Genomic DNA, 15,201 nt, shown 5'->3' with positions numbered 1-15,201 from the left:
TGTGTGACCCTCTAGGCCCAATATCGAGCTGGCAGTGAGTCATACCTGTCAGAACTCCTTCTGACTGAGTGAATTATTATCTCTGTAATAATTCACTTGACTCATCGACTACGGACGTACTAGGCCACTACGCCGTAGTCCCCAGACGATACAGGGGAATCCAATCCATTGGACCTGTCTGTCCTCAGTTACCATATACCTATAGTCCCTCATCCATCTAATATCCTAGAGACCGTATATCGAGCATGGTGTTGTCAGACCCATACGGTTTCTACTCGAGTCTCGCTCTAATCGGATTCTCTCGGAGAACTCTTTCTCTCTCAACCCGAATGACCCTGGCCAGGGATTTATCTAAGCATGAACACATGGGATATTCCTCTCATGATGCTGAGAGTGGATGATCCTCTGTCGACACTCAATAGCCCTCGTAAGGTCGACTACCACTCCCAATGACCAGCTGTACTAGATCTGGGAACAACCAAACCTATAAGTCTGGTATCAAAGAGTGGAGCACTCATACAGGACATCCTTGGTGTCTCAAGTCTAAGGACCAGATACACCACTAGGACTACGGAATCGCTGTCTGACAATAAGGCATCATCAACCATCCAGCATTCCGTAAGCGGATCAATCAGTGAACTCATTCTCCAATGAGCACCTGTACTGTATCCCTAGTGTCCCTACACGAGCAGCTATGAGACCAGCTGCATCCATCATATGGACGGGTATACAGCACACCAGTCTATTCGGTTATCACGATGTCCCTCTCGAGTAACCTATGACCGGGATTATTTAGGATATGTGTTTAAAGGTGAATCGATCTCATTATCGTGATCTCATCACGATCCGATTCCCATTGCACAAATCCAAGGATATCACAATATATATGCATTTATGCAATTGTTATAAAGTGATATACGCCAAAATATAATAAGCAAAAAGATTCTGTATCAAGTCACACGTGTCATCACTCACGTGATTGGCTTGCTGGGCACCTATGACTAGCAAGCTTGAGCCCGAGATCACCTTCCCAGCCGGAGCCACTGAGCGGCCCCACCACGACGACGCCCTGGTGATATCGGCCAGGGTAGCCAACGCGCGAGTGAGAAGAATCATGGTCGACACGGGGAGCTCGGCCGACATACTCTACTTTGGCGCCTTCCAGAAGCTGGGCCTAGCCAGGGAAAATTTAAGCCCGATGTGCTCGGCGCTCACCGGCTTCACGGGAGATTCGATATCACCTCTGGGAGCCATTACCCTACCTCTGACTCTGGGGACCCCGCCGAAATCAAAGACTGCCATGACCACTTTTCTAGTGGTCGACCTTCCCACCGCTTATAACGCCATACTTGGTCGGCCGACCCTCAACAAGGTCAGAGCCGTCGTCTCGACCTACTACCGGACCGTCAAATTCCCGACACGGGAGGGAGTCGGGGAAGTCACCGGAAGCCCCCAAGAGTCCAGGCGCTGCTACCTTACCTCCGTCTCATTGGGCAAAAGGACCAGGGGAGAGGCGCCTCTAGAAGATCCCCGGGAGGCAAAAAAGCCGGCCCCTCACCCAGAGCCGAGGGGGTCCACTGTTGACATCCCCTTACGGGAAGCACGGCCGGATCAGACGGTCAAGGTCGGATCAGAGCTGCCCGAGTGGGAACGGGAACAGCTCGTCGGTCTTCTGCGGGAGAATGCCGACATCTTCGCCTGGTCTCCATCGGACATGAAGGGAGTCGATCCCAAGGTCGCGGAGCATCATCTCAATATCCCACATGACGTCCGTCCAGTAAAGCAAAAGCCCCGGCGCCACGCACCTGACCGACAACGTGTCATACAAGAAGAGGTGGACCGACTCTTGGCGGCAAGCTTCATAGAAGAGGCCAAGTATCCTCAGTGGTTGTCCAATGTAGTTCTCGTGAAAAAACACAATGGAAGCTGGAGGATATGCGTTGACTACACCAGTCTCAATGATGCGTGTCCTAAAGACTGCTACCCCCTCCCGAAGATCGACCAGCTGGTCGACGCGACAGCAGGGCACGCGCGCCTCTCTTTCATGGACGCCTATTCAGGATACAACCAGATCAGGATGGCACCCGAAGATAGGGAACACACGGCTTTCCTCACCGATCAAGGGATATACTTCTACAAGGTCATGTCGTTCGGGTTGAAAAACGCCGGAGCCACATACCAGAGGACGGTAAACAAAATGTTTGCCCCCCAAATCGGGAGGAACATGGAAGTCTATGTGGATGACATGATTGTGAAAAGCAGAGAAGCCGGAACACACCTTGCCGACCTGGCCGAGACCTTCGCCACGCTACGCAAATTCGGCATGCGGCTCAACCCCACAAAGTGCGCTTTCGGCGTCACCTTCGGGAAGTTCCTAGGGTTCATTGTACACCAGAGAGGAATCGATGCCAACCCAGAGAAAGTACAGGCAATAATCGATATGCAGTCCCCCCGGACAGTTAAAGACCTGCAGCGACTCAACGGTAGACTTGTCGCCCTGTCTCGCTTCCTCGCCCGATCGGGCGATCGTTGCCTCCCTTTCTTCAAGGCGCTCAAAGACCCGAAGAACTTCCAATGGACATCGGAATGCGAGGAGGTTTTCAAACAGATGAAGCGGCACTTGGCCAGCCTCCCTCGACTCGCTTCCGTCATTCCCGGCGAGAAGCTGGGACTCTATCTGGCGGCCTCCCCGCACGCAGTTAGCTCTGTCCTCGTCAAGGAAAGCTCCGGCACACAACTCCCGATCTACTACGTCAGCCACGTCCTGAAAGGACCTGAGGAGCGTTACACGCCGATAGAAAATCTCGCACTCGCCCTGGTGCTCTCGGCTCGGAAGTTGCACCCCTACTTCCAGGCGCACTCGGTGGAAGTCGTCACCGACCAGCCTCTTCGGCAGATCTTAACAAAGTTTGATGTTGCAGGTCGGCTCCTCAGATGGGCGGTGGAGCTCGGAGAACATGATATCAGCTACGTGCCCAGAACCGCCATCAAGGCTCAGGCGGTAGCCGACTTCATCGTGTAATTGACTCGGGTGGACAAAGACCTCGAGCGAACTCCTGAGGCTTGGACCCTACACGTGGACGGCTCGACCAGCTCAAAGGGTGCCGGAGCTGGGCTGGTCCTTCTCGCTCCCGACGGACGCTCATTCGAACGTTCCCTCCGCTTCGGGTTTAAAGCCACCAACAACGAGGCGGAGTACGAAGCGCTCCTAGCCGGATTAAGGCTGGCCCTCGAGATGCAGGTGGCCGCAATACACGTCCTCACTGACTCGCAACTCGTGGCCGAACAACTCAGCGGTGGATACGAAGCTCGTGACGCGACCATGGCCAAATATCTGGCGCGGGTAAGGGATCTAACCGCGAAATTCCCTTACTTCACATTATCTAATGTTCCGAGGGAGGAAAACGGACGAGCCGACGCGCTCGCTAAGCTGGCGTCAAGGCGAACCCCCGAAGCATGGCCGGAGATAGAGGAGCTTCCCGCTCGCGCCATTGAGGTAGCAACCACGGCCCCAGGCGGCGCGCCGACCACGTGGGTGCAAGAGCTGCTGAGCTTCAAGCGAGATGGAACCCTCCCTCTCGACGAAGTCGCGGCTCGGCGTCTGCGCCGCACACACGCGTGGTACACCGAGGAAAGTGGCCGGCTTTACAGACGATCCTTCACCTACCCCCTACTGAGGTGTTTGGAGCCTGACGAAGCCCAGACCGTCCTGGCTGAAACTCACGAGGGGATCTGCGGCGAACACATTGGCGGGCGGACCCTGGCGCACAAGATACTACGCCAAGGCTACTACTGGCCAACCATGTGTCGAGACGCAAAAGCTTACGTGCAGCGGTGCAGCTCGTGCCAGCAACACACCCGCGCGCCCCGACAGCCTGCGGTCTCCCTTAGTCCCATCGACTGCGCATGGTCGTTCGCCCAGTGGGGACTAGACCTCCTCGGCCCCTTTCCACCGGCCTCTGGGCAGTGGAAGTATATAATCGTGGGAGTAGACTACTTCACAAAGTGGGTCGAGGCCGAGCCACTGGCCACGACGACGGAACACCAGATGGAGAAATTCGTTTGGAAAAACCTTGTGACCCGATTCGGGTTGCCCAGAGCCATTGTCACCGACAACGGACCTCAGTTCGCCGGCACGAGGTTCCGGGAATTCTGCGCCGGTCATGGCATTCAACTGAGGTTCAGTTCGGTGGCCCACCCTCAGACGAACGGGTTGGCCGAGGTAACCAACCGATCCATCCTGGATGGCCTCAGAAGAAGAGTGTCCGCGGCTCGATCGACCTGGACGGACGAGCTCCCCAGCGTGCTGTGGTCACTGCGCACCACCCCCAAGGCTGCGACTGGAGAATCCCCCTATAGCCTGACTTTCGGAACCGAGGCCGTCCTACCGCCCGAGATGACTGTCGCTACGCTTCGGACGAGGAGCTATGACTAGGAGGCCTCGAACCAGGGACTTCGCGCCAACCTCGACGTGCTCGAGGAGCGACGCGCCGATGCACACCTGAAGGCCCTCTCTCACCAGAGAGCCGTCGCAAGGGTCTACAACAGAAAGGTGCGACCCAGGCCAATCAGGTTAGGCGATCTGGTCCTACGAAGGGCCGAAGTCAGCGACCCAACCCGAACGAGGGGGAAGCTGGCCCCCAAGTGGGAGGGACCTTACCGGGTTACCAGCGTGGTTCGACCAGGTACTTATCGACTCACAACAATGGACGATTCCTCCCTGCCGAGGACATGGAACGTCCAGAACCTTAGAAAGTTCTTCGTCTGAGGCCAATGCCCCAGCTCCCAAGATTGAAGTTGTGCAATTTTCGGAGCTTAAAAGACACTGGAAAAAGATTCTTTTATTCATGAAGCATGGGATTACAAGGCCCAACTTTCGAAGCAGAAAGACGTACTGGGAGGAAGTTTTCTTTACAAAGCAAGGGGCTACAACCGCAACCAGATCCGAAGGTCACGAAAATTACAAAATACGGAAGCTGCTCGGCTGAGCTGACCTCCAGACCGCCCTAACCGTCAGATCCTCCCACGCCATCATCAAAGGGAACTTCCTCCGGCATGTCCACATCCAAATCCTCAGGATGCGAGACAAACGGATCCGCCTCCACTTCCAGCCCGGGATGGCTCGTCTGGAACCGGCCAAGGGCGATTCGGTACCCGTACTCGTAGGTAACCTGCCCCGACCGAGCCAGCCCGAGCTGGAAGCCCGGGGACTGTTTATAAGCCTCGATTACCTCCTCTTTCTCCGGCCGCCGCTCCCGCTCGGCCGCCAGGGCTTCTGAAGCCCCCTTCACGTCAGCTAGTGCGCCCTCCAGCCGCTGGGTCAGGACGGCTGCCTCGTCTCGGGCCAGACGAGTCTCTGACTGTGCTCCCTCCAGGAGTCCCCGGAGATTGCCTTTCTCCTCCTCGGCCGCCTTCGCCTCGGACCTTAAGCGAAGGACCTCGGCCTCCAGCGCCAACGCACGCTTGTCGGCCGCCCTTGCCTCAGCTCGGAGATGCATCGCCTCCTCCTCGAGCTCCGAGGAACGCTGCTCGGCCGCCGCAACCACCTCCGGAGCCGCCCCGGCCCGCACCTCCTCGAGCTGTTTGCGCAGCTCGGCGTTGCGGTCGCACAGAATTCCAAGGGCCCGACCCGCGTCGCGAACCCGGTCTGCCAGTGCCATCGCGTAGTGCTGGCCCTGCAAGAAGAAAGTCAGAACGACCCTCGGGAGCACCACAAGCAGGAAGCTGGTAGCGGAACACTTACCCACAACAGCGACTTCACCGACTTCCCGAACAGGACGTCGGACGGCAGAGTGTACATCTCGCGGGCCAGATCAGGGTGCAGCCCCCCTCGGACAAACGCGGCCGCGGTCTCCCCGTCGGCCCAGACCCGGGTCCCGCAGGTCAGCCCCGCCCACCAAGCTACCAACCGGTCAGAAGGTTGGCCCTCAGAAAGTTCGCCCATCAAGCGTGCATGATAGAAGTCGTTCGGCGGGCCCGCCGGAAGACGACACAAGTCCCGGATCGAGGGATCCCGAGGCGCCTTTCCTGTGACCACGTTGCTCGGGCCTGCCTCGCCTCGACCTCGCCCTCCTCGCCTATCGTGTGAGCCCGACTCCGCCGCCTCTGCGCTCTCCTGAGCCCTTGGGGGAGTCGGTTTCTTCGGAGCTACGACCTTTGCCTTCTTTCGAGGACGGGCATCCTCGAGATCCACCGGCGCCTCTCTAGTGTCAGCGCTCGGGCCGACCTGGCACCGCGGAGATGCGGCGGACGAAATGCGTCATCCACGCACCACGGCAAGTTTCACCATCCCTGCACAAACACAACGACCTCGGTTAGTATTCCAAAAAAGAAAAGCAAAATTGGAAGGCCCACCGCCACCTTCTCAGGGCATACCTCGAGGTACTGGGCTCAAGCCCGCCTCGACCAGCCACGCCTCGGTCATCTTTCGGATGACTCGAGAAGAAGGGAGGATCTCCTTCAATCTTCGAAGGGCTCGGAGCTCCCCCTCGTCCAAGGCCGGGGCAGTATTATCGACTGCGCGCGCCGCCCACCGGAGCCCGAAGCTCCAACTCCTCGGATGACAAACGTAGAAGAAGCGCTCCTTCCACCCCTTGTTGCTGGAAGGAGCCCCACTGACACGGAAACCCGGTCGGGCGAACAAATAATAGCCCCCCGACCCTCTGGATAGACGGAAACAGGAGAGGAAAAGGGACCGGCTCGGGGCGATCTGGGCATAATAGCATTCCCCAAGGAACGCCACCAGATAGCGCCAAGAATTCGGCGCCATCTGGGAAGGGGAAATGCGCCACCACGAGACGCAGGCGGTAATGACGGGGTGGAACGGAAGGTGCAGCCCGGCCTCAAAGGCGTCTACTGTTAGGGCAAAGCCCTTGGGTATAGGGTCATACGCTCGCTGCCCCGGCTCAGGAGCAATGAGCGTGAACTCCGCCGGGATACCGTAACGGTCCCGGAGGAGGCCGAGCGACGACTCGCTCACGGTGGAGTCGAGGTCGTGCGGCCACATAAGCGATTCGAGGGCTTTGGTGGCCCTTTCCTTGGACGACGAGCGGGAGCTCGCCAACGCCACCCCCTCACCGGCGGCACCGGGAAGAGGAGGCGGAGAAGGAAGGGATGAAGGAGGGGAAGCCATCCTTACCGAGCTTTTGGGAAGGAAGGGCGGCTGAAGAAGTGCCGGACTAGGACACCCAAAGGAGGGATTGAAGCAAAAGCAGGTACCAAGAAGTGAAAGGGACCGACGGAGCGATACTTATAGCCTGTTTCCCGCCGAAACGACGACCTTTCCCCTCCTGAGCCGCGCTGCGAAGACGCAAAGGTCGCATCGCCATAACTTCGGCCGGTGCGGCTCTTAAATGCGGTGCGGTATGAAGTACGGAGCCCCTAATCATATCAACCTCGAAAACCGACGACGCCCGAAAGGCACGGCCCTTTGACCTTTCCCAGGCAAAAGGCGACCCGGCCGCCCGTGCCCGCACAACGGTCAAAACGACCTAACGCTAATCGAAAGTCAAGTATCGCTTCGGTCATGTTACGCCCGAACCCACCACCTCGGTCGCGGCCCACCCGCACCGAGCGCCTCGGTCAATCTACCCCGAGTCACACCTGCACGGTCACCCCGCCTGCGTTGTGCTCCTCGGCTCTCCGGCTCTGCGCCACCCCGAGCCACACCTGCGCGGTCACCCCGCCTGTTGTGCTCCTCGGCTCTCCGGCTCTGTGCCACCCCGAGCCACACCTGCGCGGTCAACCCGCCTGTTGTGCTCCTCGGCTCTCCGGCTCTACGCCACCTCGAGCCACACCTGCGCGGTCACCCCGCCTGTTGTGCTCCTCGGCTCTCCGGCTCTGCGCCACCCCGAGCCACACCTGCGCGGTCACCCCGCCTGTTGTGCTCCTCGGCTCTCCGGCTCTGCGCCACCCCGAGCCACACCTGCGCGGTCACCCCGCCTGTTGTGCTCCTCGGCTCTCCGGCTCTGCGCCACCCCGAGTCACACCTGCGCGGTCACCCCGCCTGTTGTGCTCCTCGGCTCTCCGGCTCTGCGCCACCCCGAGTCACACCTGCGCGGTCACCCCGCCTGCGTTGTGCTCCTCGGCTCTCCGGCTCTGCACCGCCCCGAGTCACACCTATGCGGTCACCCCGCTTGCGTTGTGTTCCTCGACCCTCAACTTCGCATCTCCCCAGTCATGCCTGCACGATCGCACCACCTGCATAGTGCCTCTCGACCCTCATCGACCCTAATGGCCCCTAGGCCGACCCCGCTCAGCCTCCCGACCAAGTTGCGTATCCCGGCTAAGCTCTGCTCGGGAAGTACTCGCGCGACCGATCCAACTACGGCACGCCTCTCAGACCCACCTGAACAGCACGTTGAAGCAGGGAACCATGCATCGAACTCCTTACGCGTAAAGCCGATGCATAGCTCCTTTCGGGTGGGGCATATGATAAGGGTAAAAAACTGACTTGACATAACTCCCGGATTTGACGTAATACACCCCCCCACGTCGGACGCCCAGTACGACGCGCTGCCCCAGAAATAGCATTAACGACGACACGACACGCACCCATACCCGCCGTACCCGAACGACCTCCTCGGCTGACCCATCACGGCCGGCCGAGGCAGTCAAAGGTGCCAGCTGACACCCCCCATACCCTGCGGCAGCTCGGCTCTCCACGCAACGCCCACGGCGGCGACAGACGCCGTCAGAGGTACGGTCATGCTCTGGCAGGATGGCCCATCAGGTAACATCAACCCCCCTTATAAATACCCCCCCCGGCTCCCAGCACAAGGGGGATCTTGAACCCAATACAATACTCCTTCCCACTAACTTGATCGTCGGAGGGGTCGGGTCGAGATACCGACCCGACCTATGTGCAGGTACCCGACCATCGTCAACCCGGTTCGTCAAGGCGGAGCTCTCAAGCAAGACCCTCTGCATCCGCCATCTCAAGCCCTACAAAGGGAGACACGACCGATCCCAGGCATTTGGGGCCCTGAACCAGCCGCGTCAACCCCAAAGTCGCGGCCAGAACGTTATTTACCGTAACACTGCCACTGGCCGCGTCGTCAACGTCTCCCGCCCTGGCCTCTCCCCCGGGCCCGACTTCATCTCCGACGCCTCCATTGCCGGGAGTCTCTCGCCTGCCCTCGGCGACCTCTTCTCCCTCCGGTTGCTCGATCTCAGCAACCTCAAGCAGCTCGCCGGCCCCGTTCCACCCGCCCTCGGCCGCCTCTCCCGCCTTGAACACCTCCTCCTCGACTCCAACCAACTCACCGGCTGCATCCCCTCCGCCTTCGCAAACCTCACCCGACTCCGGAAGCTCTCCCTCGGCAACAACCGCCTCTCCGGATCGCTTCCCCCTTCCATGTTCACCTCTCCATTTCTTTCCGTGGTCTCTCTTTCCAACAACAGGCTAACCGGCGGCATCCCGGCATCCATCGGGCGGGTACCTGCAATGGAGGCACTAGACCTCCATGGCAACCACCTCACCGGCTCCATCCCCATGGAGATCGGATTGCTGCGAAGGCTCACTGTTCTTGATCTTTCAGAGAACAAGATCTCCGGCGGCATCCCCAGCTCCATAGGCAAGCTCAAAAACCTGGTGGTTCTCTACTTGAACCAGAACCGCATCACGGGAAGCATTCCGCCTTCCATCGCCGGTATGGTCTCGCTGCAGTTCTGTAGGATGTCGGAGAACCAGCTCACCGGGAGCATCCCGGATTCGATCGGCGGCCTACCTAGCATCGAGAGACTGATACTGGAGAACAACAAGCTCACCGGTCAGCTGCCCGCCGCTATAGGACGCCTCGCCACGCTCACGGACATCTTCTTCTCCAACAACCGATTTACCGGCAGGATCCCTTCCAGCTTCGCCAACCTGGCCAATCTGCAGACGTTAGACCTGTCGCGGAACCGCCTCGGTGGTCCAATCCCCGCCGAGCTCTCCCGGCTGCGGAACCTCCAAGAGCTGGATCTCTCCTTCAACTCCCTGATGCACTTGGGCAGGCCGCCGAGCTGGCTCGGCCAGATGAACATATTCAAGCTTGTCCTGGCGGACACAGGGATCTCCGGTCCGCTGTCTGACTGGCTGTCGTCGGCGTCGTCCATCTCGATCCTCGACCTTTCCAGCAACGGACTGGTGGGGGATCTCCCGCCGTGGATCGGCAACATGACCGGGCTCTCGTTGCTCAACCTCTCCAACAACACTCTGCATTCGGGGATCCCGGAGGGGTTCAAGAACCTGACGCTGCTGATGGACCTGGACCTGCACTCCAACGAGCTGTACGGCCGGCTGCGGCCAGTGCTGGCGAAGGGGACGCAGGACCCCTTGGGGCACTACCGGACGCTGGATCTGTCACGCAACCGGTTCACCGGGGGGCTTGACGAGGGCGTGGGGGAGCTGGCCGCGATGGACACAGTAGAGAGGCTAGTGGTGTCGCACAACCCAGAGCTTGGCGGCGGGATACCGGCGTCCATGGCGAGGCTGGCGGCGCTGAAGGAGGTGAGGATGGCGGGGAACGGGCTCTCCGGGATCATACCTGAGGGCGTGCTGGACCTCGCGCGACTGACCGAGTTCGATGTGTCAGATAACAGGCTCAGCGGTCGGATACCGCGCCATCGGGCTCCCTTGACGGCGGAGGGCTTCAGAGGAAACACGGGGCTCTGCAGCGCGCCTCTCCCGCCATGCAAGCTGTGGTAACGAGCCAAAGTACACAGGAAGGAGTCTCAGATTTAATTTCCCGATGTCAAGGTGACGGAGAACAAAACAAAACTTTCTTGTTTGACAATTCATGGAAACGTAAGAACGGCTTGCACTTTTTTCTTTTTCGTTTTTTGGAGTCCAATTGTCTATTAAGGTGAGGAATCTTAATATATCAAACTATATAATATAATATAAGGCTACATACTTACATAATTTATAGAGATTGATGAATATATCTATATACTTGAGCTCCTCCAATCGAACAATATCCATGTGTTGTGTCAGTCGACGTAATAAAATCTGGTTCAAACCGTTTTCAGTTAGATTTGATTAAAATAAGATAGTTTGAATCGTAATCGATTCAAATTTATTTAATCGATTCGATTAATTCGATTCAATTAATCAGTTTATAATTAAAATAATTATATATATATATATATAAAATAAATTAGTTCAATTCAATTGATCCGAACTGAAATCTTGGTTAGGTTCAATTTGAACAACCTCTACCATTTATGGCTTGCACAATATTTTTCTAATAATATATTTACAAATATGTGTACCAAATCTAAATCTATGATTATATAAGAGGACCTCGATAAAATGAATATTCTTTATGTTTTTATTTTCATCACAAGTAAATTTGATTAGGTTTTGCACTAATCTCCGATCTCCAACCGATGTTTAAGAGTGGCAGAAGTCATGAGATTGTTAAGAAGAACCGTTTAATAGTCAAAATCATATATCATGGTCTACATCGACTCAAAATATTTATTGATAGGGGTAAAAAATTGATTTGACATAACACCCCGGATTTGACGTAATGTACCCCCACGTCGGACACCCTGTGCGGCACACTGCCCCAGAACGTGCATTAACAACGACACGACGCGCACCCACACTCGCCATACCCAAACAACCTCCTCGGCTGACCCCTCATGGCCGGCCGAGGCAGGGGAAGGCGCTGACTGACACCACCCATACCCTGCGGTAGCTCGGCCTTCCACGCAACGACCACGACGACAGACGCCATCAGGGGTACGACCCTGCCCCGACAGGATGGCACATCAGGTAACATCAAACCCACTTATAAATACCCTCTGGCTCCTAGCAGGTAAGGGGGATGATCTCATCCAAAAAACTCCTCTCCACCATCACTGACTTGATCGTCGGAGGGGTCGGGCCGAACCACCAACCCGACCTGTGTGCAGGTACTCGACCGCTGCCGAACCCACTTGACGCCGTGGAACTTTCCAGTCAGATCCCCTACATCAGTCACCACAGCACCCCCGGGGAAGCCACGTCTGATCCCAACCATTTGGAGCCCTGAACCAGCCGCGTCGACACAGAGGTCACGGCTAAAAAAGGTTACTTACCGTAACAGATTGGCGCTAGAAGGAGGGGCCGTCCAAATGTCAGGCGATCAGCGAATCCGCCTCGGTGGATCCTCAACTACCGAGCTCCCCGCCTTGGGGGAGCATCCCCCGCATAATGAAATCCACGACGACCGCCCCGCGGCGGTATCGGAGCGCTACTGGCGACTATTCAATGACCCAAGCTTATCACCCCCCGACGGCGCGCCTGTCGGCCCGTCGTCGGTATCACCCGAGGCTTTTCACGACCTCGCCCACCAAGTCCGAACCCTGACAAGCATGGTCCAGACCATCATCCCGATCGTCTCCCAACGGACCCCTCCGCACGCGACCCGGCCCTCGCCACAACGGGAGACCCCTATCCAGACTCACGTACCACTTCCTGAGCTCCCCATCTCACCTCAAAACCCCGCAGCTCGGCCCGGGAGCTGAGAAGCAGAAGACGCGGCAAGCCGACCCAAGCCCGAGGTTCCGACCGCCGACTCGACTAATGCCCTACGGGCTCAGCTACGCCTTGTCAGTCAAAGGCTTAACGAGGTACAACAGGAAGTCCGCAAGTCAAAGGGAGAGCTCGGGGCAGACGGACGCCAAGGATCTCCGTTCACCCCCGAGATACAAAACCAGGCGATCCCGCCGCACTTCCGCCTCCCCTCTCTGGATGCGTATGACGGCGCCACCGACCCGGCAGACCACGTGGCCGCTTTCCGCGCCCAGATGGCGCTATTCGGCACTTCCGACGCCCTGATGTGCAGGGCATTCCCAACGACTCTGCGCGGGCCGGCCCGCACGTGGTACGACGGCCTGATGCCTGGGACCATCGCCTCCTTCGACCAGCTCGCCAAGGATTTCGAGCTTAACTTCCTGGCGTACGCCCGACCTAAACCGTCCATGGCATTACTGTTGGGAAATCATGGGGGGTGACATCATATGCGCAGCGGAAGAACAAGAAAACAAAAATCCCCGATTCCCAAAAAGATGTTCGTCGTCGTGCGAAGATTGGTGCGCAAAAATCCGCAAAACACAAAACTGCGTATAGAGATTGTGTTACCTAGGGAGATCGTATATCCCTGTTTCCTTACAGATCCTTAGGAGAGGGTGAAGGAGGTCAAGCGTCCTCCTCTCTAGCGGTGATCCACACAGCAGGGTTACGACGACGCTCCTCAAAAACTCCAGGCCTGCTCTGAGGTGGAGAGGGAGAGGAGAATAGGAAGGGCAAGCAAAGACTCTAGCCTATGAGGCTGTGAATCCCTCCTATTTATAGAGATCCCGTGTCAAACCCTAATGGGTCCTTCCCTAGTGGGTATTGGATCTGCATCCAATAAGACAAGGGCTCCGTCGGATATCTCATATCCGAACCTCTACTCATCGCAATGCCTACCATATGTGTGTGACCCTCTAGGCCCAATATCGAGCTGGCCGTGAGTCATACCTGTCAGAACTCCTTCTGACTGAGTAAATTATTATCTCTATAATAATTCACTTGACTCATCGACTACGGACGTACTAGGCCACTACGCCGTAGTCCCCAGACGATACAGGGGAATCCAATCCATTGGACCTGTCTGTCCTCAGTTACCATGTACCTATAGTCCATCATCCATCTAATATCCCAGAGACCGTATATCGAGCATGGTGCTGTCAGACCCATACGGTTTTTACTCGAGTCTCGCTCTAATCGGATTCTCCCGGAGAACTCTTTCTCTCTCAACCCGAATGACCCTGGCCAGGGATTTGTCTGAGCAAGAACACATGGGATATTCCTCTCATGATGCCGAGAGTGGATGATCCTCTGTCGACACTCAATAGCCCTCGTAAGGTCGACTACCACTCCCAATGACCAACTGTACTAGATCTGGGAATAGCCAAACCTATAAGTCTGGTATCAAAGAGTGGAGCACTCATACAGGACATCCTTGGTGTCTCAAGTCTAAGGACCAGATACACCACTAGGACTACGGAATCATTGTTTGACAATAAGGCATCATCAACCATCCAGCATTCCGTAAGCGGATCAATCAGTGAACTCATTCTCCAATGAGCACCTGTACTGTATCCCTAGTGTCCCTACACGAGCAGCTATGAGACCAGCTGCATCCATCATATGGACGGGTATACAGCACACCAGTCTATCCGGTTATCACGATGTCCCTCTCGAGTAACCTATGACCGGGATTATTTAGGATATGTGTTTAAAGGTGAATCGATCTCATTATCGTGATCTCATCACGATCCGATTCCCATTGCACAAATCCAAGGACATCACAATATATATGCATTTATGCAATAGTTATAAAGTGATATACGCCAAAATATAATAAGCAAAAAGATTATGTATCAAGTCACACGTGCCATCACTCACGTGATTGGCTTGCTGGGCACCTATGACTAGCAATCTCCCACTTGACCTAAAGCCAATCACCTATGTGTCTGATCCCCATCAGACCCCTGTGACGTTCAAAGACAATCTGAGACAACGGCTTTGTCAGTGGATCTGCAATGTTATCTTCGGATGGAACTTTTTCCACTGCTACATCTCCTCGGGTTACGATCTCTCTTATAAGCTGGAACCTCCTCAGAACACTTCTGATGAGACCCGGGTTCCCTTATTTGAGTAATCACCCCATAGTTGTCGCAATATAAGGAGATCGGCTCCTCGCTACCCGGCACGACTCCCAAATCTGTGATGAACTTCTTCAACCAGACTCCCTCCTTTGCTGCATCTGATGCATCAATGTACTCCGCCTCTGTGGTCGAGTCAGCAGTGGTATCTTGCTTGGAACTCTTCCAGCACACTGCTCCTCCATTCAAGGTGTACACATACCCTGAATTCGACTTGCTATCATCGACATCAGACTAAAAACTTGAGTCAGTGTAGCCTTCAACCTTAAGGCTATTACCTCCATATACTAGTAAAAGATCCTTAGTCCTTCTCAAGTACTTAAGGATACACTTTACTGCTTTCCAGTGCTCCAAGCCTGGATCCGTCTGATACCTGCTCGTGACACTCAGAGCATGCGCTATATCAGGCCTAGTACATAGCATGGCATACATGATAGACCCTATTGCTGAGGCATAAGGTATCATATCCATGTTCGCCCTTTCTTCTGGAGTCTTTGGGGACATACTCGTAGAAAG

At 56.2% G+C, this 15,201-nt stretch overlaps 2 protein-coding genes across 2 annotated transcripts; one reads left to right on the top strand and one right to left on the bottom strand.

Moving 5' to 3' along the window:
* Window positions 1-4,975: 4,975 nt before the first annotated feature.
* On the bottom strand, window positions 4,976-5,944 carry LOC135666218 (uncharacterized). The gene is made up of 2 exons (XM_065177787.1): window positions 5,744-5,944; window positions 4,976-5,675 (listed from the first exon to the last, which is right to left on the bottom strand). The coding sequence occupies exons 1-2, from the start codon at window positions 5,942-5,944 to the stop codon at window positions 5,007-5,009; spliced, it is 870 nt and encodes a 289-aa protein (XP_065033859.1). The 3' UTR covers window positions 4,976-5,006.
* Window positions 5,945-8,719: 2,775 nt separating this feature from the next.
* LOC135666217 (probable leucine-rich repeat receptor-like protein kinase At1g35710) lies at window positions 8,720-10,818 on the top strand. The gene has a single exon (XM_065177786.1). The coding sequence runs from the start codon at window positions 8,720-8,722 to the stop codon at window positions 10,688-10,690; it is 1,971 nt and encodes a 656-aa protein (XP_065033858.1). The 3' UTR covers window positions 10,691-10,818.
* Window positions 10,819-15,201: the final 4,383 nt, after the last annotated feature.

This window comes from Musa acuminata, unplaced genomic scaffold (genome assembly GCF_036884655.1).
Source record: "Musa acuminata AAA Group cultivar baxijiao unplaced genomic scaffold, Cavendish_Baxijiao_AAA HiC_scaffold_1077, whole genome shotgun sequence".
NCBI lineage: Eukaryota > Viridiplantae > Streptophyta > Magnoliopsida > Zingiberales > Musaceae > Musa > Musa acuminata.
Note: the sequence above shows the minus strand (reverse complement) of the source record. Positions and strands in the feature narration are given on the sequence as shown.